The sequence below is a fragment of the Strongylocentrotus purpuratus genome, unplaced genomic scaffold, assembly GCF_000002235.5.
Source record: "Strongylocentrotus purpuratus isolate Spur 01 unplaced genomic scaffold, Spur_5.0 spur5_scaffold_8, whole genome shotgun sequence".
Lineage (NCBI taxonomy): Eukaryota > Metazoa > Echinodermata > Echinoidea > Camarodonta > Strongylocentrotidae > Strongylocentrotus > Strongylocentrotus purpuratus.
The window spans coordinates 1387249-1409886 of record NW_022145614.1 but is presented as its reverse complement, the minus strand read 5'-3'; the positions used below and the strand labels follow the sequence as shown (position 1 = coordinate 1409886).

At 34.6% G+C, this 22638-nt stretch overlaps 2 protein-coding genes across 3 annotated transcripts; both read right to left on the bottom strand.

Annotated features, from left to right (window-relative positions):
* Positions 1–1959: 1959 nt before the first annotated feature.
* LOC575003 (diacylglycerol O-acyltransferase 1) lies at positions 1960–22449 on the bottom strand. Of its 2 annotated transcripts, none has more exons than XM_030975341.1 (18): positions 22213–22449; positions 18141–18226; positions 16978–17065; positions 15677–15717; positions 14588–14673; positions 13934–13986; positions 13207–13309; positions 12094–12327; positions 11209–11262; positions 9872–9975; positions 9372–9410; positions 8946–8987; positions 8220–8264; positions 7180–7292; positions 5830–5895; positions 4403–4490; positions 4008–4070; positions 1960–3242 (listed from the first exon to the last, which is right to left on the bottom strand). In XM_030975341.1, exons 2-18 carry the CDS (start codon positions 18212–18214, stop codon positions 3078–3080), a joined length of 1458 nt encoding a protein of 485 aa, XP_030831201.1. In that variant the 5' UTR covers positions 18215–18226; positions 22213–22449; the 3' UTR covers positions 1960–3077. The 2 variants fall into 2 exon arrangements, with proteins under 2 accessions (XP_030831201.1, XP_030831202.1); XM_030975342.1 differs by having other exon boundaries at positions 18141–18221.
* On the bottom strand, positions 19539–20309 carry LOC115920228 (uncharacterized protein K02A2.6-like). The gene has a single exon (XM_030975541.1). The coding sequence runs from the start codon at positions 20307–20309 to the stop codon at positions 19539–19541; it is 771 nt and encodes a 256-aa protein (XP_030831401.1).
* Positions 22450–22638: the final 189 nt, after the last annotated feature.

The following is a 22638-nucleotide window of genomic DNA, read 5'->3' as shown; positions in this document are numbered from 1 at the left end:
AGAAACAGAGCAACAAAAAATTGAGTAAAATCGGATTACTAATAAGGCAGTTATGAATCTTTGAAAAAGTATTGAACAATGGAAATCCTTACACGAATTGCCAATTTAGTAATCATTTTGTGGCGTCACTGCCTCACTATTTATCAATTCCTTTGTATATTTTTATCCTATTAATTTCCCTTTTTATCCCCCAAAAAACAACTTGATTTCCCCATGCCTTTATTTGCCCAGATAATATGAATTGTATCATATTGCGTGCATGGCATTTCACAAAATCTTTTATGAACTTGAAGAATTGATACTATTTTCTGAATATTGTATATTCATCATTTTTTATTTGTGTATAAATATTTTATCAAAATTTACATTTTTTATGATTTATCTGAAACAAATTACTCTATATTGGTGCATCCACACAAAAACATATTAATATCAACATAACTTGGATGCTGTTGTGAGGTGTGATGAAATAAGATTCTTGGGGGGGGAAATTTATATTATTAATATAAAGAAAACAATTAGTGGATAGTGAGGCAATAACGTCACAGACTCACGAGTGAGTTGCCAATTTGTCTTGTGTTATTCAAAGTTTTTTCAGGTCATCAACAATTCATAACTTTCGTACTAGTTATCTGATTTTGCTCAAACTTTTTTTGATTGGTTTGTCTGATATTTCTGTTTCTATTGAAAGTAACTTAATTTTGGAGTGGACTTGCCCTTTAAGTCTTGTTGTTGCGTATCGACACATTCATCAATTTTGTAATGATGCATTCTTACACTTTTATTTTATGTAATTACTAGAGTTTCTTTTCTTTTTCTTTTCTACCCTCCCCCGTACACACACTCTCTGTCCGTCTGCCTCTCTTTTTCTTCACTTTTCCTCTCTCTCTCTCTCTCTATGTGCCCCTTTTCTATATATATCTCTTCCCCTTTCTGTATCTTCTTTTCTCTCTCCATCTACACCCCCTACTATTCCTTTCTCCACCCCCCTCTATCAATCTATCTGTCTATCAAGTAATCAGTCTAACAAAATATCACAGGGGGCCAATGTTTTTATACTTTTCATTAATTTATGTATAAAAGAGTATGCGAATTATAAAAATCTATCTGAGTGCATCTTTGTGTTTCATACCTGTAAATTTAATAATATAAATGCATCTGGCAAATTATCTTATTAATTAGTAAAATAATATTCAAAACATAACTCTATATTGACAAATCTATTCGTTTGTGGTGGTTTTGCCGTGCATTTCAAATTAACCACCACAAAAATATGGATCATCATCATCTGGCAAAAAAACTAAAATAGAGTTCTCACACAATGCAACATATTTGAACTGCACTAGATGTAAATAATATCTCCCAAGCATGTTTGATAGGAAATGCAAAGTAGATGAGAAACAATACAGCGTAGGATGGGTCTCTTGAAGTGCCAACTTTCACATCTACTCCAATGCTTACCAATGTTGATATATATCTCGGTCCTCATAATTATTTTGGCCTGAGAAACTTCTCCCATAATCAGTGTTTTGGAAGGATTTTGAGAAAATTACTTAAATACAGTTACAAACTAAATACTGATGAATTCCCTGCATTTTATTCTTTAGAATTGTTAATTTTGATTGGAATACAGTTGTATTAACAATGCTTTACTCAAATCACATTTAACATAATTATTAATCCTTATTAAATCAGGTTAACAATGAAAGCACTAAATATTGCAAATGAGATGGATAATATAGTGGGAATCATTTCAGCATAGATTGCTTGCAATTGCAAATGCCTTGTCATAAAATACAAGATTTTGAAACATAAAATACTATTTGTATAATTATCATCACTACTAGTAATAATAATAACTATAATAATAATGATTATAAGAATAATAACGATCATAATAATATTATTATAATAATAATAATAATAATAAAATGATTCTATTCCATTTTTCTGCTTCTGCTACAATTAACCTATGAATATAACCAACATTTAATTTAAATTTAATGTCAAATTTTAAAATGTAAAACAAAATAATAATGAAAAGGTTATTTGAAGAAATAATATTAAATTAATTCCTTGAAAAAATTGACATCCCCAACTTTACAATTTGCAAACCTCAGTCTGATACAAGTTACTAAGCTTGAGTTAGAAGTAATAAAAATGTCATTCTTTTTTACACCCAGCACTAAAAGCTATACAACATAATATACTACTGGTACTTCATTTACTCACAATGATGAACAAAAAATATCTGTTTACTTTCACAGTACTGAAGAAAATATTTGTACAAGTATTGTTCATTGTTACTTTTGTAGAGGCTATAGTATATGTACACCTAGTTGAGTGTCATCTAAAAAATATACATCTACAATTTCTCTTCCATCAAAGAACATACATTTATATACATTTATCATTATATTATATTATTATTATTAAGTTAGTAAATTTAAATTACAGGTAGGTCAAATCATATTTTGACTATCGTGGTAGCCCCCTCCCCCCTCCCCTCATTATACTTTTCTCAAAAACATTGGGTAAATAAAAGACAAAAAAAATTGTAATTTTTCTTATAGAGAATTATTTTTTCTAATATGCCAAATGGGCTTCCGATAAAGAACTTCGATTTACACATATACTGCAACATTCAATTTAAAGCACAAAATAAAATTTGACAGAAGTTACCAATAGAAAGTCACAATTTTCTGTTTCTTAATACAAATATTGGCAAGAGCACTTTGTAAGATTTTTGTAGATGCAATTATCACCTTTGAGTAAAGATTGGTTAAAACACATACTGGAAGTTTGGGCAAAAAAAGATAATCATTAAAATATGTTAAAACAGACTTGCCTTCTTAGTATTTCTTTGTCTCTGGAACACATTGTGTATAAGACACTTAAGGGGAAAATGACGTAAGTATTAACAAATGCCGTTTTCTTGAAGGAAACGTTTTACTATTTTATCATTGCATGGTTATGGAGATGTTTAAGAGGGCATATCAAATAGTGATATGGAACACAGTAATATCAATTTCTTCTACTGATGTTGATTTTTAATGCTACACTGACTAATGCTCTTCCTACGGTGTAGTGGATGTACCATTTACATTGATGGCCGCATGCATGACATAGTAATCATGAAAGTACATTAGAACCGCTACAGGTTGACCAATGATGAGAGACAACCAAACAAGGACGTTCCCCCAGTGACCTTTGACCTTGGATGTTAACTTGACAAGTGGAAGCTAAGAGTAAAATAAAACAATGCAATAAGGTAAACATGACTTCTATACCTGTCAAAAATAGTTCAGAAACTTCACCTATGATTTAACACATCTATTGTATAACCCTACTCTTTTTATTTACTACATATAATGAAAAAGATTTTTTTGTTATTGATGTGTAATATGGATAACAGGCATCAATTTGTTTCAAAGGTTCTTTATCTTGTACAATGGCTTCATTTTTAGTTTGATTAAAAAAAATCTCTCTTGTTTATAATGGAAATCGGCATCATAATAAGGGCCTGATATCTTTCTTTTATAGTGCTGATACTGTAATATAGTTTTGGAATGTGCAGTCTACCGCTGATAATTGAGGAGATTCAGAAGTAACATGTTTCAAAATGCGTTGCTATTGTCACAGGTGCATCTAAGGACTACAGCAATATTTCCATATTTTAGTATTAAGCATGAGTAATTCTTGCATCAATATCTATTAGATACTATGGATAGACATTGTGAGTTTAAAGATATAAATGAATTTAAATTAAGAAGTCAACACTCAGCACAGTCTAATACAATCCATTGGAATATTGACTCTTAGTGTTAACTCTTGGTTTGAACTTGTAATTTGTAATGATAAGTCTCAAACCAATTTCAGGAAATTTGTTGTTTCCAACGCTTATAACAAACCTGATTATACTTGACAAAATTACCATTTGCTGACATATAGAAATGATTTCTTTTAGATTTGTTATGAAATGATGAAATCAAGATGCATGATCATACCTGTGCCAACATACCCCCGAATGCCCATAGTCTGAACATCTGCAGTGGGATGCTCACCAAATACTGCAAAGAAATATCAACAACTGATTAATACCTAAATTATAAAAAGACTGGCATAACTTTCCTATCTTTCAATGCAAAAATATTACATTGTATATCAATTTTTCTTCTATTTCTAAACATTAATTGGCATAAAAAAGAAAGATAGAATAATTGCTTTCTGAAAAATATTAGTATGGTATCAAAATAATAATGTCTAAAAAAATCTTTTTGTTTTTTATTTTTAATTCCTTTTTCTTGCCACCAAAAGAGTATTTAGAATTATCATCCATCGTTTTCCTTCCCTCCCAGATAAACAGAAGAAAAAAAATCAAAGTAACTATGGAAATTCTCACCTCATGAAAAATAGCTGAAACTAAGAAAACAATAATTTGAGCTTTCTGTTGATCAACACCCTTTGAACGCAGTGGAAAGTACAAATGTCTGCAAATAAAACAATAAAAATACTGATAGTATAGATTTAACATTTCAAGATGATTTCAGAGAAACAGCTAGAAATTTGACGGAAGCACTGTGTAGTTATTCCTCAGGACACTGGTGTATCTTTTGGCAAGAGAACTGAAGAGAACTGTTATAGAAAAGAAGGGTCAACGTTTCGAACAGTATTGTAAAGAGAACTGTTGTAGGAAAGAAGAGTCTCAAATTCTCAACGTTTTGAAAAGCATGCTCTGTTCATCATCAGACTACATACATGATGATTCCACAAATTTTTATATATTCTTAACATTATAAGTATTTAAAGCCCCTCTAAAGTGTTGGGAGCCTAACAAATTTGAAGGCAAAATTAAACTTGAACTGTATCATAATGCAAAAGAGGATCTCGTTTAATACACATTTCTGCAAAGATTTCCAAAACAAATGTGTTTGAAGTCGAATATTGATGAAAGAATTAAAAATTTAGGTTTTCTGCATACAACAGAAAACCCAATTAATAATAATATTTCGCTTATATAGCGCTTAATACAAAGTCTCTACGCGCTTTACAGATATGCTATTACCCAGGACATAGTATTATGTATTCTTTTATCAATATTTGTCTTCAAACACATTTTTAGGGGGAAATCTTTGCAGAAGTCTGTCTTAAATGATGTTCTCTTTCACATTATGATACAATTTAAGTGAAATTTTTCCATCCAAATTTGGGGCTCCCAACACTTTAAAGGCTTTAATAATAATGATATTGATATGGTAAAACTTACATAAAGCACTTAATACAAATGTTTCTGTACACCTATGATCCTGGCTTTAGCCAAGTTAAAGCTAAACACCAGTTATGGCCATGCGATTGCATTGTGAAAGAAACGTTGTGAAATCGATCAGAAAAGGTTGATCATCTAGCGTAGATGTACTGCAAGGTTCTGGAATCATCAAAATGATGAGAAATTTGGCCCAGTCTTCATAAAGTTACAAGCACTGTACACAGAAAGATGTATATGGGACTATGCACACGTGCGCGACACATGCTTTTTTAAACTAATTTACCAAATACATCAATTAGTAGGCGGTTTCTGGGCAAAATGTATATCATGTATCATTAAAACATATTCTTTCACATGATTGGTAACAAGAGCTTCCATTTCATTTTTTGAAATTGGGGCGTTTCCAATACTGGTCTTTACCTTTAAACCCTGTAAATTACTATCAATGGTCCAGAGCCATATCCACAAGACCTAGACACCTCTACTAATCATTCTTTACAAAATATCATGATATAGATAAAATAAAGAAAGTCAGAGAGACAAACAGAGACAGAGATAGTTACCTGAGGCACCATTTATGAACTGGTATGTTCCAATTCTTCCAGAAATATGATATTGTTTCAGCATTCCTGTGGTTTTAAAGAAGTGAAAAGCAATTCATGAAAATATAACAAAGAAATACAATAAGTATGCATAGTACATCTTCCTACATGCAATTAAAGGTATTACAAAGTTTTGGTATGGGGTCATGAATTTGGTTCAAATGAATATATTGGAAACATATGCGATCCTACAATATTCAATGATCGTTGTCGCGGTTGAAATCGAGTCTAAATTGATGAAGTTGTAAATAATAAACTATTTTCATTGAATAGCTCCCTCTCAAGGTCAAGATATTAATTTAGCTATGAAACAATGTTTCTTGACTGAAATCGACCGATTGTCTATTTCCGTTTAAAAATTATAAATCACAACTACATATTCTGACATCTTTATGGTCACAGCTACCATTGTATGGCCGTAGGTGCTATTTGAAAATTATTAAAATTTACCGGGAGCACCGGTAAATATTGATATTCAATTTTTCTCAAAAGCAGAAGTGTTTTAGGGGCTGATTTCTTTAGTGCTTATTATAGACCCCCAGGGGCATCCAAATATTTCAAAATGTTTAAGAATCTTTATCCAGCCAATTTTCAAAATTTCCCAAAACTTTGTATTACCTTTAACCACTGAATTATTCATACTCCTTGTAAATTTGATGTTTTTTGTGGTTTTTGTAACTCAAGAATGAAAGGTGAACTGGTCAAATAGGCTCTTTGATGAATACAAAATATAAGCTTCAACAAGTAAGGTTAAAAGGGTGTGTAGCCTGATGAGACTATGTGTCTTTCCCGTAGCCCGACTCGGGGCCATTCGGGTATAATACGCCTATGGATGACGCGACCGCAGCAATAACGTTCCCAGGCAACATACGCAAAACCGAAGGGTGAGGAGAACTGCGGTCTGTTTCACGAACACTGACCATGTAGAGATTAAGTCGTTGACTACCGTTAATCAAGTCCATTCGTTTACGTGTAGTTGTCAAAGGAAGATGTAGATGGCGTTAACCAGTATTTGCCATGCTACAATCCCTTTAATATGTCATATCTCAAGAAAAATAAATCATGACAAATCAATTTGTCACATACTTTAAAAATTACAAAACTTGGTAAGCGTATGAATAATTATGTCATTAACTGTATGTTCAACTAGTTTGTCATATCATCACTTAATATTTGTATGCAACCAGAAGTTTGATGCACTGACAAACTAACATGATAAAATTACTACTGCACTACCTTCAGTGGAACACAATTTTTCAGACATTGAAAAGGAATGCTCAATGCAGTGCCATGAGAAAGAAAGTTCCTTACCACCAATCCTGATAGAAGTTCCTGTCTGCAAACTTAGTAACCTCTCCCAAAACATTGAGCCATGAATGGAAGAATGAGTAGAAGAATATCAACCAACATATGTGATTAGGAACCTGTAAAAACAACATACCATAGGTAGGAAATGAGAATCAAATGTGAAATTCTGAAGAGATTCATTACGGGACTTACATTAAAGCCCCACTGCACTACTTGTAGCTACTTGTGCCCTCTATATAACAAACAATGCCTAATCGGTGACCATTTGGTCCCCCATGATCCTCTTTTTCTGATGTTATTTGAGAAATGAGTTGATGAGATAACCACCTGTCCAGTGATCGTGCAGGGTGGTCTAATCCTTTCTTTACACTAGTACAGATGGCCTTTAAAGGAATTTAAACATTAACCAGTGGAGGAGTTTTGTATAGATGGATAGGATAGATAATTAGACTTACCACTTACAAGAGAAATTGAATTACAATACACCTTTATGAAGTTGTACATCTATTATCTATTTTGCTACTGACAGTACAGACAAGCAACCAGACTTACCACTAACTAAAGAAATTAAACTACAAGAATTTAATTGTACATTTTTTCTGCCATAGACAGACTGTATGGACAAGCAACCAGACTTACAGCTAACTAAAGAAATTGAACTATAAGAATTGAATTGTACATTTTTCTGCTATAGACTGTATAGACAAGCAACCAGACTTACAGCTAACTAAAGAAGAACTACAAGAATTGAATTGTACATTTTTCTGCTATAGACTGTTCAGACAAGCAACCAGACTTACAGCCAACTAAAGAAGAACTACAAGAATTGAATTGTACATTTTTCTGCTATAGACTGTTCAGACAAGCAACCAGACTTACCGCTAACTAAAGAAGTTGAAAAACAAGAATTGAATAGTACATTTTTCTGCTATGGACTGTTCAGACAAGCAACCAGACTTACCGCTAACTAAAGAAGTTGAAAAACAAGAATTGAATAGTACATTTTTCTGCTATAGACTGTATGGACAAGCAACCAGACTTACCGCTAACTTCAATACTCTCTCCAGCATCCTCTTTGTGTCTAGACTCTACAACAAACCAATGAAAAAACATACATGGGAGCTCTGGAAAGTTCTTAAAGAGCTTACATTTAAACTATATCTAAAATAGTTCTGGACCCTGTTTTAATATTATTATTAACACGATATGATAGTTGTAATAAGCTGCTAAAATCCTTAGATTTGATCAGCAGAGAGCAATCTTGTCATGGAATTTCACATTTTTTATTCATAAGAAGTTTTATGAAACAGGCCCTGAAATGATAAATATTTTAATACATCAAGATTCCACATGAAAATTCAATTTTTACCATAGTAAATTTTAAAAAGGGGTTTTTTTTTTTTACATTAAAATAAATACATTGATATCTTGAAGTGACGTAATAAAACCTTTCACAAGGCAGAACATCATACTTACAGTCATATACTCTAATTCATATCATATTTCATAATATATTAGTTTTATAAAAAATTAGCTTACCTTTTGCATAAAAACCATTCTCGGTATATTTCTACAAAATCCCTTATAAAAACAAGGGTAGGTAAAAATCATATTCCATATATAACATCTGACACTCAAGCAAAAATGCACCTTCCCAACTAAGGGTCTGTGATAAAAAAAATGATTTTCTAATATTTTTACAATGTTGATAAAAATCATTATCACTACCAGTAAAACAAAAGTATATAAATATAAATCTTGTTACTTACTGTGAATGGAGCCAAGGCATTCAAAACTGTAGGAACAATCCACTGTAAAATAACAATCAAAATGAATGGAACATCTCAATATCTCAAGAATGGAGAACGAGTCACATTTAGTGGGCGATTTATAACAATATAGATAAAATGCCCTGTTTGAGGCCTAGGACATACATTCCATGCTGTATCTAAAACACAAAACTTTTATTCAAACTTGTTGAATGTGACAGAAAGAGAGGGTAAAACATAGATACAGAGGTGAAAAGGTGATGAAAACAAAAATGAGGGCTTTACAAAGAAAATTAAGATGGTATTTCTTTTCTTCATATGATTTTATTATTTCGTTGTGGCCACTACTTACATCTTTATTCTGTTAAAAACCTTAACATTCCAAGAGTTTTATAAACATCAGCATTAATTTGATAGATTACTTACCTGTTGTACAAGACACAAACACAGTTGAACAAGGAAAACCTAAACGTATGAGAAATAGATTAAAAAAACATTGAACTAATTTATTACCTTGAAAAATAGAGAGAATAGAAATAGAGAGGGAGAGAGATACAATCTGTATGAAACTGAAAAATAATGCTTTCTATTTCGACTACATATTTAATCAAATGACAATGTATTGGATTGCCTTAATGTATTACCGGGGTAAACTAAAATGTATGGCAAGGACAAAAATCAATAAATGCCACAGGAATACATTTTGATCATTCAATGTTAAACTGTTAGTGGGGTCATTGCACATCATATCATGAAACAGTAAAACCCTAACTCCTTCAAATTTTCCCATAGTTTGTATAATGATAGTAATATCTTAATAAATCATACTTATAAAGGGCATATATCACAAATATGTCCCTATGCAGTAATTGAGGCCTTAATTTATCTGAATAACAACTACAGTCTATTATTTATTTGGTACTTACCAGTTCAATAATTCTGCGAATGAGAAATCTCTTGCGTATCCTCTTTGTTCGCGGAAAGTTTAGCTCATAACAAAGGGTTGGGACCATCATGAAATAACACATATCTTGAAGGAGACATGGTTGAGAAAATAAAATCAATCAAACAATACAAGAATAGAAAGTACCAGTCAATATCTCAAATGTCTTTTAATCACCTTTTAGAATCACCTCTTAGAATCACCTCATAATTACCCATGCATTGACAGTATGTGTAGGATTCTATGAGCACCCTAAATAATTTCATTCCATTCATTCCATAAAGAGCAAAATACTGATAATTCTAAGCTGCTCATCGTATTTTGTTTTTCACCTGAAATTAAGTAGCGGTAAGTAGCATAGGAGATGAAAACTACTTCAAACCCTGGACCTAGTCCTCTTATTTCTTCATTTCATCTCTTTTTTCCTTTTCTGTGTTTACACAGAGTATATTTAGTATAGCATGAAAAGGAACATTTCTAGTTCCCATGAGGTAAAGATTGTGACATTATTCATGTATTTCCTCATCATTGTTGATTGAGACCCTTTAATCAAAACTTTCGCAGGGACAAAGTTGACATATTCTGGGAGTAAAGGTTTATTCTATCTGTAATCATATTTTGGAGATTGAAGTTCTCATTCAAAAAAAGTTAGTATCAATTGATAGTGAGCAAATGATTTACCGACTACTCTGGTGACAGGACAAACTATCATAGCAGAGGTTGGGGCTACAGTCTTGCCAAGCTGAAGGCAAGGGAAGATAGTTTAGCCCCTGAGATCAACAAGGCGATGATAGTTTGTCCGATCGGCAGAGTAAGGATGTGATTACTTGCTTTATATCCCACATCAACAATGCTTTTCGGTCTAGTGATTAATGGCCTACATAAACCCTGCTAGCATGTTATCAACTTTACTTCAGTAAGCTGCTTCTGAGAATCTACACACTAGTACACTGCTTGCTCATCGTTTCACACACATGCTTTACATTGACTTACATCACAATAGCCTGCAATTTTTTTTTGTCAACTAGTTCTTAGCATGTTCATCTATGAGGAATCAGCGAAATTAAAAGACTACCGCGTGTTTACTATTGCAAAGACCGCCAAGATACAATCTATCATTTTGTCATGTGACTTCATTTAGCCAATATAGCAAGACTCTTGGTACGTGGAATATAAGTCGTTGCATTATTATGAAACAACGAATCTGTCATATACATTACTTTACAAATTTGATGGTTCATAATATCGCTGACAAATTTGTCTAATACTGTTAAAAATATTGAACAATGACAATGAATCAAATTTATCTACCGTACTTACCATTTAAGGTGAGATTATTTGGATATTCTACAAGCTCTGCTTGTTCTCCATTAGCTGTAACACCCAAAGAAATACAATAATAGGTCAAATAGAACGAAAGCAGAAAAATTCAAGTGTATGGTGGCACATAGTGGATTTTTTAATTTCTTTTTGTTGCTTTGAATATGATGAGTTAACACAATCAGAGAAAAATTGACATAAAGTACTTGTGCATTGTAGTTCAACTCAATCTTGATTTCTTCCATAACAGTCACTATGCAGCTGTAGTAGACTGAATAACTTGTAATAACAAAAGACTAGTATGCCTCAAGTCTATTGCTCAAATTGGGAATACACTAAATGTTACTTGTACAATCATGACAATAAATGTAAATATAAATCACATGCAAGTAGATGTACACCTAGTTTATCATGGTCTACAAACTATAGAATACTAATCTTCCATGTAATGCCTTGAGTTACAATTCAAGAGCCCTCCACCTCACATTGTCTTCAAAATCATTAATATGAATTTTTTTTTCAAAATGTATGTTTTCAATAAAACTTGAGGATTAAATTCTATTTCTTACAAGCAAAGCAATATTAAAAAGAGATCAGGGTCTTATAAACAGTTGATATTAATTGCAACTTAATTGCGATTGATATCAATTACAACTATGTGCATAATAGATTGGATAATGCAAACTTGCGATTGATTGTAGGAGTTGTACTTGAATCACACCTCTTTATAGGACAGGGAGCAGATTAACAAATGTACGAACTTTAAATACAAAACAACATAAATAATCCAGATGACTATTTTATGTTGTTTACTTTAAAATTAACTAAAAGGAGAAGAGAGTGGGCAAGATAAAGTCAGAGGAGAGGATAGAGTGTATGATATACCTTCTTCATTTGATCCCTCACTCCTACGTCTGTTAGTGACTCTCTTTCTGGGCTGTGGGGTGGAATGTCTTCTCGGTGAGTTCCTTGACAACGAATCATCACTGCTGTTGGCACTCTTTTTACTCTTCTTACTGGTGCTAGATTGCGCATCTCGACACCATTTATTGACAGCAGCATAAGAGATAAGCTTCAGAAACGCAATGGAGTAGGTACCCAGACTGGCAAAAGAACCAACTGAAAGGTTCATTCAGAAAATATAGGATATAAGGAAAAGATACTGATAGACATTGGGTCTCATCTGTAAATTATGCTACTAATGTAAGAAACATAGATACTACTGTCTGAATTAGGCAAAACAAATAAAAATGGTTTCCTTTACAACGTTCATGTAGTCAATCACAATAAACTCAAATGATCATCATAAACATTTTTACTGTTATTTTACAAGAACACATCACATGAAAGACAAAGGAGTGTGACGTTATCTCAATTAGATTTGTACTAGAAGATGATATTGAGCCAAGCACCATGAGCACCGAAAGGTGGACCTGTGCGCTATACAAGTGGCCACTATTATTATTATTATATCACATGTGTGAGGTGAATAGTATACAAATAATACACAGCAGTGAGGGCATTAGTAAGAATTACCCACACAAGGTACCTTTGAAAAAATCTAACACGTGTTAGACTTTTTCAAAGGTACCGAGTTTGGGTAATTTTATAATGCCCGAACAAAATGATGTGAATTATGCTTTATAAAATTATGACTTGGATCCTTGTTATTTGATCAATCACCCTCATATCAAACTCAAAGGCCCGAACTGATTCACAAAGGAGGTTTAAATCTAATGGTTTAAATCCTCATTTACATAACCCATGGTTTAAAATAAGCGCAAATTGAGGCGTACCTTGCCCTGCGCGCGCCTAATATTGGACCTCTGACTTATGTCGCGCTTATGATAGCAACAACAAGCTAGATGTGTTAATGACCAGTGATTACCCTAATTACGTGTTAGGCAAAATAAATGCCTGGTCACATGTACGCTTTCAACCAATCTTTTGATTAGGATCCACGTCATCATCTTATAACTGATAATTACGACATATTACCTGGGTTAGGTTTATAGTAGAGGATTACGATAACTGGGAAGATGAATACAGTCATGACATTGAGCGTCACCAGGACTGTCATCGTCCTCTCCTGGATGTATGCCTGGAAAATACAAATAAATAATGCCCACAGTGATATATAACACAGTTAACTGATAGGGAAGTTGCTAGCACTGTATAATGGTTTTAACTTCTCATTTAAAAGGTGTTTTCATTAATTTGAATTTCACCTAGGAGGCTAATCAAAGGAATTTTTGTAACAATGTAACCTAAATTTAAGAATTTGTCCAATTAACTGAATTCAGCATGTATCTACAGGTACCAGAATGATAGAAAAGTATTGTTTTAACTTTTCATCGGTACAAGTGCGCATAAACTGGAAGGAGAGACGCAAGGGTTACAGTGGTTCAGTTCACTTTCACCTTCGCAGGCACAGATGATGCAACTAAATGTACTTAGATAATCTACGCTTATGTCTTCTATTATTGCTACTTCTACTAATACTAGTCTACTACTTCTACAATAATTGTAACAATAATAATAATCATAATAGTAATAATTACAATAATTACAATATGAGTCAAAATAATTATATAAATAACGATCAAAATATAAATTATAATAGCAATACCCTGTAATATATAATAATAATAATAATAATAATAATAATAATCATAACAATGATAGTAACAATAAACTGGACTGCATACAAATATATGTAATATACCTTCAACATTAGCTTTTCTAGCCAGAAAGCATACAAGATGAAACCATTTAGAACTGCAATAAAAATGAAACAAAACATATAAAAGTAACCAGCCAAGAAATGTAAACACATGTGAGACTAGCAGCCACAGCAGCATATAAGAATCAGAAACAGGTATGAAAGTTATACAGTAAAACCTGCTTTAGTGACCACCTGTCTACACAGACCACCTGTCTACAAAGGCCATATTTGTTGATTCCCTCACAAAATGGTTTCTCATTGAAACATGTACTAAAAGAACCTGTCTACAAAGACCACCTGTCTACAAAGGCCACATTTGTTGTTTCCCTCAAAAAATGGTTTCTCATTGAAACATGTACTAAAGGAACCTGTCTACAAAGACCACCTGTCTACAAAGGCCACTTTTTCTGTTTCCCTTGGGTGGGCACTATAGACAGGTTTGACTGTAGTTTGTTGAGGAGCAGTACATATAGGTATAACGTATTCTGTGTTCTTGATCGACAGTAACAAACTTTTATGATGAATGACACGTAAAAACTATATACAAATTGATATGGGAAGTCTACAATTTCCTGTCTTATCTAAGTACAAGGTCCATCTCCCACATCCCACAACCTGTGTATTGAATGGAAGAGAAAAGAGGGTTGTACTTACGTATGAGAAGAGTAAAGTTTGGCCAGCTATATGGATCTTGTAGAAATACACTGAACCACTTTATAGGATCCATGATAATGCCATATCTAGAGAATCAAGAATAAACAACAGAAAAGTATTACTCAAATTTATTGATTTCAGAAACAAAAGGGAAATTTAAAGGGAAAATTATTTTCTGCCTGCTTCACCTCATCTACATGTACGCTGATGGAACATATTTTTGGAACAATTTCTACAACCAAACATGCCATCTGTTCTTCTTGCGGTATAATTCCCTTTTACAGCAGTTACACATTTATAAAAAAGACTTTCGGAATGTGTCAAGATATTTAATATAAGCTAAGTGCATCAATACAGCAAAAAGAACTTTGTTTCATTAAAAAAAATACTTTGTGATCAACTTGAGAGCTAACGTGTAAACATGAAGACAGGTTCACTGTATGTATCCATTGTAATCAGAGATGCCAACCTCTTGACACAAAAAAACAGACTGAGTATCCTAAAAAATCAGATTTTGGAGAGAAAAATCAGATTTTCACGAAAACTCGACACTACCAATGGCCGGTTGGCCCGGGCCAGTAAAATTTCAGAAAAATGTGATACTGGTACGTACAGTCAAGTAAAATGTTTGCTCTTTCATTAAAATTTTAAAAGAAAATTGTAAAGCAAAGTTTTTGTTGGGGCTGCTGGGGTTTACTTGTTCATGTTTTAATGCGATTTCGTGGTTTTTATTGGTATTTTTTAAAAAAAAAATTAAAATTTAAAAAAAAAAAAAAAATTTAAATTTGTTGAAAAATTGTATTTTAAGAGGTGGCATCGTATAATCGTATTCCACTCTTATTATCGTACTAAATACGATTAAATCGTACTGGTTGGCACCTCTGTGTAATGCTTGTACATATAAATCCCTTTACTAATGAACAGATGTCATTTGCAATAGAACCCTGTGACACATACCCCTGTATGTAAATCACTGATTTTAGATCTGAATGTGTCTCAAATGTGTTCCAAGAGCTATGATTGCATGCATACTTCACAATGTCTTGAAAGAAACATCTTAAAGACGATGTCTCCAGTCAGCTTACTTACTTGATAAGATTCTCAAGGACCAGCCTGCTGGAGGACATAGCCTGGAATATGAATAAGTTTTAGAAAAATAATGATTACAAAAATCATGAAGCCTCTTTGTCCTTAATTGTCTCATAATGTGTAGCCACTTAAACACTAAAAAAGGAAAACACACAAAGGTCCTAGGATAGGCAAATATGAGTATAATTCATAGTATTAGTACAGCAACCGAAATAATGGCATTTTTTGTGGGAAAGCCAAATTCAACGGAGTTGTTTTGAAAACTCTTTTCCCCTTAAAAAAATACATATCCTACATCCCCTAGTTGTCCCCGCATACATCACAGTTGACTGCTATTTGCAATCCATATTTATTTGATTTAAGAATCTCATCTTTTAAATATCGTCACATCACATTCACATTTCATTATTGCTTTCAAGTCTTTAAAATTTTACCAATCTACATACAGCTCTGCTTTCAAACCACTGAATTTGTTTCAAACTTTGGACTGCCATTAAGGATTGTTCAGTGTATGTGTGTGACCAGTTAGGAAAAATGGTGCATGTACATATGTGTAACAATGAAGCTACAATGGTATTTTAAAACCATTAACTTTATCTGTAGATTATCTTCCTTTGTTTAGTCAACATTCACAGTTTGATACAATCATGGTTTACACAATGCTCCATGATATATTCTGTATGTACACATATTGTGGCATTAGGCATTCTAACACACTAAACATTTCTTTCTATCTGTACTGCAAGTGGGGGTATCCAAGCATGATGACAGTATAAAAGTTCAATGCCATGATAAGTAGTTTATATAGGCAATTCCACTGATTATTTATATGTGAGACAAGCTGGTATCTGTACAGTGTGCATGTGAAACAGTTTCATTATTTAAACACAACTTAGAACTTGCTTTAAAAGATAGAATTCATATAGGATTACTGTATGATTCACACACTATATATATATATATATACAATGTATATATCTGTATTTGTGTTTCCCATAGAATTCTTCCGCAACAGTGAAAATTACCTGATTACAGTCAAAATTACCCCAATGTATAAGTAAAAATTGTGAAATATAACATCTCATTTGAAATAATCTAAAACGTATCAAGCATGCTAAGTCTGAATGGCAATATTCTGAAGAATTTCTATGTTTAAGACAAAGTATGATATGTTATGTATGTAAACTTATTTTGATTCTTTGTACGTTTGTAAAATGTGGGCAAAACAATTTTTCCAATATTGGACAATAAATTGAAATTGAAATTGAAAATTGAATTAAATAAAGCATTGTTGCACTTACCAATAAGACTATACAGAGATTGAGGAAACCCCTGTAATTGTTGAAACCACTCGAGTTACTCAAAAGAGAATCACGGGGCTTGTGAATTCTGTAGAGGATAACAATTATTTTAAAATATGAGAAGAGGAAGAATTATTTACAGAACAAAATAGAAATAGAGAGAAAAAAGCAGATTGTGATTGTTTGTCCAAATCAATATGAATATTATAAATATCACATTGCTTTCATGTCAAGTGTTCAAATAAGATAAACCATTTTCAATGCAAAATCAAATTCATTCAGTTCAATTCAATAATCAACTCAATACAACTTTGGTTTATCGAAATGTTTATAATGTGGTAGTTGGATCCAAAAGCTAATGGTTTAATCTTTACAAAATAAAAGTAACTTAACATATGGATATTGATATTGATGTATTTTGTAACATATTATTACATGTACACTGTATGTAGAACATCAAGCAGGATATTCTTAGGGGGGGGGGGGGTGTCTGTGCTTTCTTTCACAGTGCATCATTACAAACAATAAAACAATCCTACAATAATCTTTCAAATAGTTATCTTATCAAACAACAGGATAAGCTTACCATGGAATGATAAACTGAAAGTAAGCAGGTACAAAGTCCATGCAAAATAGCAAATAAAATCAAGCCACACATATATATGTATTTGGAAAGACTGGCTCTACCACATATCAGATGTACCTACTTTCAACATGACTATATTTTCTGGTTCAAAATCATTCAACTCCATAATTTTTCAGAGAAACAAACAAACAAACAAACAAACATTGGCAGGATTTGACATCCAATCCAACCATGTCAAACTAAATGAATTGACTTCTGTGTAATTACCAAGTTACCAACAATGGGAAAAAACTGAAGGAAATAAAAATCATTTCAATAGGGTGGTTTTGAAATATGTTTTGGGGGGTCACTGTCGGGTGGTCTATAATAGGCCCCCTTGAATGTATTAATATCTCAGGTTAAGAATCTTTACGTAACACTAATCCTAGAATGAGAAATTGAAAGCAGTCATCGCATGTCATACACAGAGAACATCATGTACGTTATTAACGAAAGCTTCATAAAATGATGAATGGATATTTCACTGATACAGTGACAGTTTACTCCCTGAAAATGATCTAAATGTACATGTACTTACGGGACGTCTGGTCTCTTGACAGAAGCATCTTGGCCAGATGTGTGTTTCTTATTGTCTCCCATTTGTTCAGCCATTGTCAGCCTGATCTAGTGAAGAACAATTCAAGGGTAGTATAAATCTTTAGCTCAAGAAAACTTGCAATCAAATCTTGTGAAATGGACTTTCCTCATTTGTACCGGTATTGGTCAAAGAACAATATCAAATGTTTATTGCTCTGTTATGAATAATATTGGCAAAATTGGAGTGCTTCTTTGCTTTGTATGTACATCTCTCAACTAATACTGTACATCGTTCTTCCAAATGGGGGGGGGGGGGGGGGGGGGGGGGGGGGGGGGGGGGGGGTAAGTGAGCACTTCCAAAAAAAATTAATCAACCCCCCCCCCCCCCCCCACACACACACACATAGGGGCATCACTATTCTGGCTGTGTAGTAAAAGCTGTGCTTTGGTTCTCAAAATTTCAAACACTGTTGAAAGATCAGATGAACGGATAAATAAGAGATCACTGTAGACAAGGTTCATGTATAAGTGGCCATCTTGAAAGTGCTTTATTCATGTATCCTTCCGCCAATCGCGGCCTCATTACGCACATCAATGAGCTATTGATGTTGTTCATATAGTACCACAACATCCCCCTTCTTTCAATGACAAGTTGATAGTGCTCTCATTAACCAGTTATATCTTCCCTGCTCAATAGGCACTGTACATGACGGAAATTATCCACTAAAACAGTAACACAATTTAGAAATTTCAACAAGAGGAAACATTCCAAACATATTCTTCTTTTCTTTTCTTTTTTTTTGAGAAGCACAGTACTAAAAACTGTTCAACTAAAACTTACAAGTACCTTTCAACAAGAAAAACAAATTTTAGAATGGTAAAATAGTGTCCTCCACTATAACAGGCATATTTTTGTCGCTGAATCGACATACTTGTATAATGTTATTCAACTTTTTATAATTTACATAACTTTTGCTGGAATAAACTAAAGTGATTCCATATTGCTTTCTGGCAAACAGTTATAAACAACATTTTCCTGTGAAAAAACGTTTTTCATCCCATTTCAATTAGGACTTAGCAATATGACAAATCAGCGTAACAAAACTATAATACCTGGTCATTTGTGTGGAGAGAAGAAATATCATGCACGAGCACGACATACAATTGTTAAATTCGGTTCTGTATACAGAAGAGATTTTCTATTGAAAGATAGCCAATATTAAGCGTGGCAGTTATATAAAACATTTTGGTTATATACATGTATACTGATTAAGAAATTGAATCACCCGATGTCAAATATGAGGTTTTACTATCATCAATGTAATTCTACTGGGTATGCCAAATCATTAAACAAATAAAGTATAGTTGTTGTTTATCAATCTATTAATCGATGAAGTTTTTATTCTTGATAACGAGATGGGGGATTAACCTTGCGACCATATCGTGTGACATAGGCAAAAGAATCAGAACGAGGGATTGAACCATCGAAATCCTGTGTTCCTGCGGGTGTTGTGCAGTTGTCACCATCCTCTCTTGGAAGATGCTCTGTCCCTGGTGTGGGTGCTGTTGCCGTCTCTATTTGTATCGGCATCTCTCGCAGATGGGACCTGTTTCTCCTTAACACCCTGCCATTTGGTGTTGTCACTTCATATGATCTTGGTTCTGGGCAAACTCTTGAAACCTCAGCCGGCAGCCATGTATTGTCGTCTGGATGCAAAGTTCTGACTTTCTGGCCGACCTTCAGGAGGGACAGTACCCGACCGGCATGTCTGTCATGGTCGGTCTTCATCACATCCCGCCTTCGCTGGAGCTGGTCGTGGACATCGCTCATCTGTCTGTCATGATCATGGCGACCTGGAAGGGTTGTCTTCATTTGCCTCCCAAACATCATTTCGGCAGGAGATGGCAGGTCCGATTGAGGCGTTGCTCGAAGGTGGAGAAGTGCCTTTTGGACATCTTGTCCTGTCTGTTTGCACTTCTTAATCATCGACTTTATGGTGCGTACCATCCGCTCAGCTAGGCCATTGGAGCGCGGATATCTCGGCGATGAGGTGGTGTGCTTGATGTTCCATGACTCACACATGTCTTTGAAAGCTTTTCCAATGAACTGGGGTCCGTTATCAGATATAACTTCGGAGGGCACTCCCAGGAGGCTGAAGGTTTCTTTCATTACGGTAGCAACTGAAGCACTTGTGGTGCTGTGCATTTTCCTGATCACAGGGAACTTGGAATGATAGTCAGTAATGAGTAAGTATTCAGTTCCATCAAGAAAAACAGGTCTGTGGCTACCTTTGTCCATGGCGTCATTGGAACTTCGTGCGGTTGTAGTGGTTCCCTTTGTTGCCGATCCTGGTTCTCCTGGCAAGCAGGGCAAGTCTTGACAAGGTTTTCAATATCCTTATTGATGCCTGGCCAGTATACCGTGTCCCTTGCTAGTCTACGAGTTCTCTCTATACCCATATGACTCGTGTGTAGCTGCTCCAGGATGTCTGATTGCAGCGTTGAAGGTATCAACTAGTACTAGTATCAACACCTGTCTTCCTTTGAAGATAATGCCGTTGGCGACACCCAGTTCCTCTCGGTATGACCAGTGAATCCTTGAGCTGCTTGGAACCTGCTTAATCACGTCTGGCCATCCATCGTGAATAATTCTACTCAGCTGCTTCAAGTTTGGATCGCTTGCTGTCTCTCTCTGCAGCTGTGTCTGCTTCATAGGTGTGAAGCTTGCCAGATCATTGTCATGATTCTCTTCTAATTCCATGACTTCATCTACATGGAGCTCAACGATGACGTCTCCTCTCTTTCTGGGGTTTGGCAACCTACTGAGTGTGTCTGGTAATGTCATCTGACTTCCGGGCTTGTATAGGATATCACAATCATAGCCCTGTATTTTGACGAGAAGCCTCTGTAATCTTGGAGGCGCACTCCCCAGGGGCTTTCTACAGATCGTTTCGAGTGGTTTGTGGTCAGTGTAGACTGTGAACTGGTTACCAAACAGATATGAATGGAAACGTGTGATCCCAAAAACAAGTGCCAATGTCTCTCGCTCGATGTTTGAGTAGTTTGATTGTGCATCTGACAAACTCTTTGAGGCGAATGCGACTGGTCTTTCATTCTGAAGGAGGCAGGCTCCAAGTCCTTTGAGCGATGCATCTACCTCTAGTACTGTTGGGACACTGGGGTTATAGTACCGTAGACACTTTCCTTCTGAAATTTCTGATTTCAATCGTTGAAAGCATTCCTCATGGTCCTCCTGCCACTGTACAAAACTCAACTGATTTCACTCAAAATCGGTACTTTAGTGGCAATTGATGACACCTAAATAGCAGTAAAATATTTTTTTTCAACTTACTGTCATACTGATGTTAGAAAGAACAATTTAAAAATTAAAATTGTAAGCGTGGTGTGTATGTTTGTGTATAGGTCTAATAATACCCGCCTCACAGCAAGCATACAGTGCTAGAGGTCAATATACGCATATATTAACATCGACTCTCTATGCTTTGCTGGAGTGCCCCCTCCCCCCCCCCCCCCCCCCCCCCCTCTCCATTGAGCCAAACAAAATTGCATACGATCTCCCTCGAAGCAGTTCCCCAAAGTTGACAGCCCTGCTGCTTAAAAATGGTTACCGGTATGGGTTTCAGCCCCACACACCCCGTCCAAACCAAATATGTTAATTAACAGGAAATAGAAAATTGTGCTGAACATCTATTAGACTACTCTCATGATCTATGAAACTAGTTTAATATTATTATATTTCAAGCAAGATCAGTGCCACTTTACAAATACAATCAAATATTTCTGTGTAAATTAATTGCTAACAAAAAACCCGTCCTTGTGATTTCTATATCATTTGGGGTTTCAGCTTGCAAGCCAATGCAAATTTATTTCACAAACCAGAACAAAAGAATAGACCCTAGACACTACTGAATACACTCACTATAGTACACTGCACTGGCTCGTCGTGACTTATTGAATTCTTTGAATTTGTTACTTGTCAAAATCAAATCAGACCTTTTAGTTTTATCACTTTGCGGTTGGATTTTACATCAGTAATAGGTGAATGAACTTACCTAAGCTAAGAAAGCCAATACTGTAAAAACATAAAAAAGCAGTTCAAAGGCCTGGGGAACAGCTAAAGTGGACTCCCGAATCGACAGGGAATCGTGTGAGAAATGTTCCTGTCGCGAGCTATCGAGAGCTGACGCTTCTTATGAGCGAGCCGAGCGCCCGAGCTGGGCCGGGCTCCCGTCGGCGGATGAGTCGTTCGGGCGCGCGCTGCATCGATGCATCGAGCGTTCATTTTCACAACATGAACGATACACATGCACACCACTCGCTACCCCCCCCCCCCCCCCCCCTCCACTCTCCGATCTAGCTCCCCTCTCTTTATTTTTCCCCTCTCCCCCGCCCTCCCTTAATAATTTACTTTTTATAGTTCTCTTTCTCCTGGTATTCCTCCTTCTCGTCCCCTTCCGTTCCTTTCATTCTTTCTCCTT

Excerpts from the sequence above, each read along its gene's own strand:
- LOC575003 (XM_030975341.1), bottom strand. The coding sequence starts at position 18,214 with ATGGCTGAACAAATGGGAGACAATAAGAAACACACATCTGGCCAAGAT. Across the intron at positions 9,976-11,208 it reads AAATAATCTCACCTTAAATG|ATATGTGTTATTTCATGATG; the intron begins GTAAGTACGGTA and ends GTCTCCTTCAAG. Across the intron at positions 7,293-8,219 it reads AGAGAGTATTGAAGTTAGCG|GTTCCTAATCACATATGTTG; the intron begins GTAAGTCTGGTT and ends TTGTTTTTACAG.
- LOC115920228 (XM_030975541.1), bottom strand. The coding sequence starts at position 20,309 with ATGAAAGAAACCTTCAGCCTCCTGGGAGTGCCCTCCGAAGTTATATCT.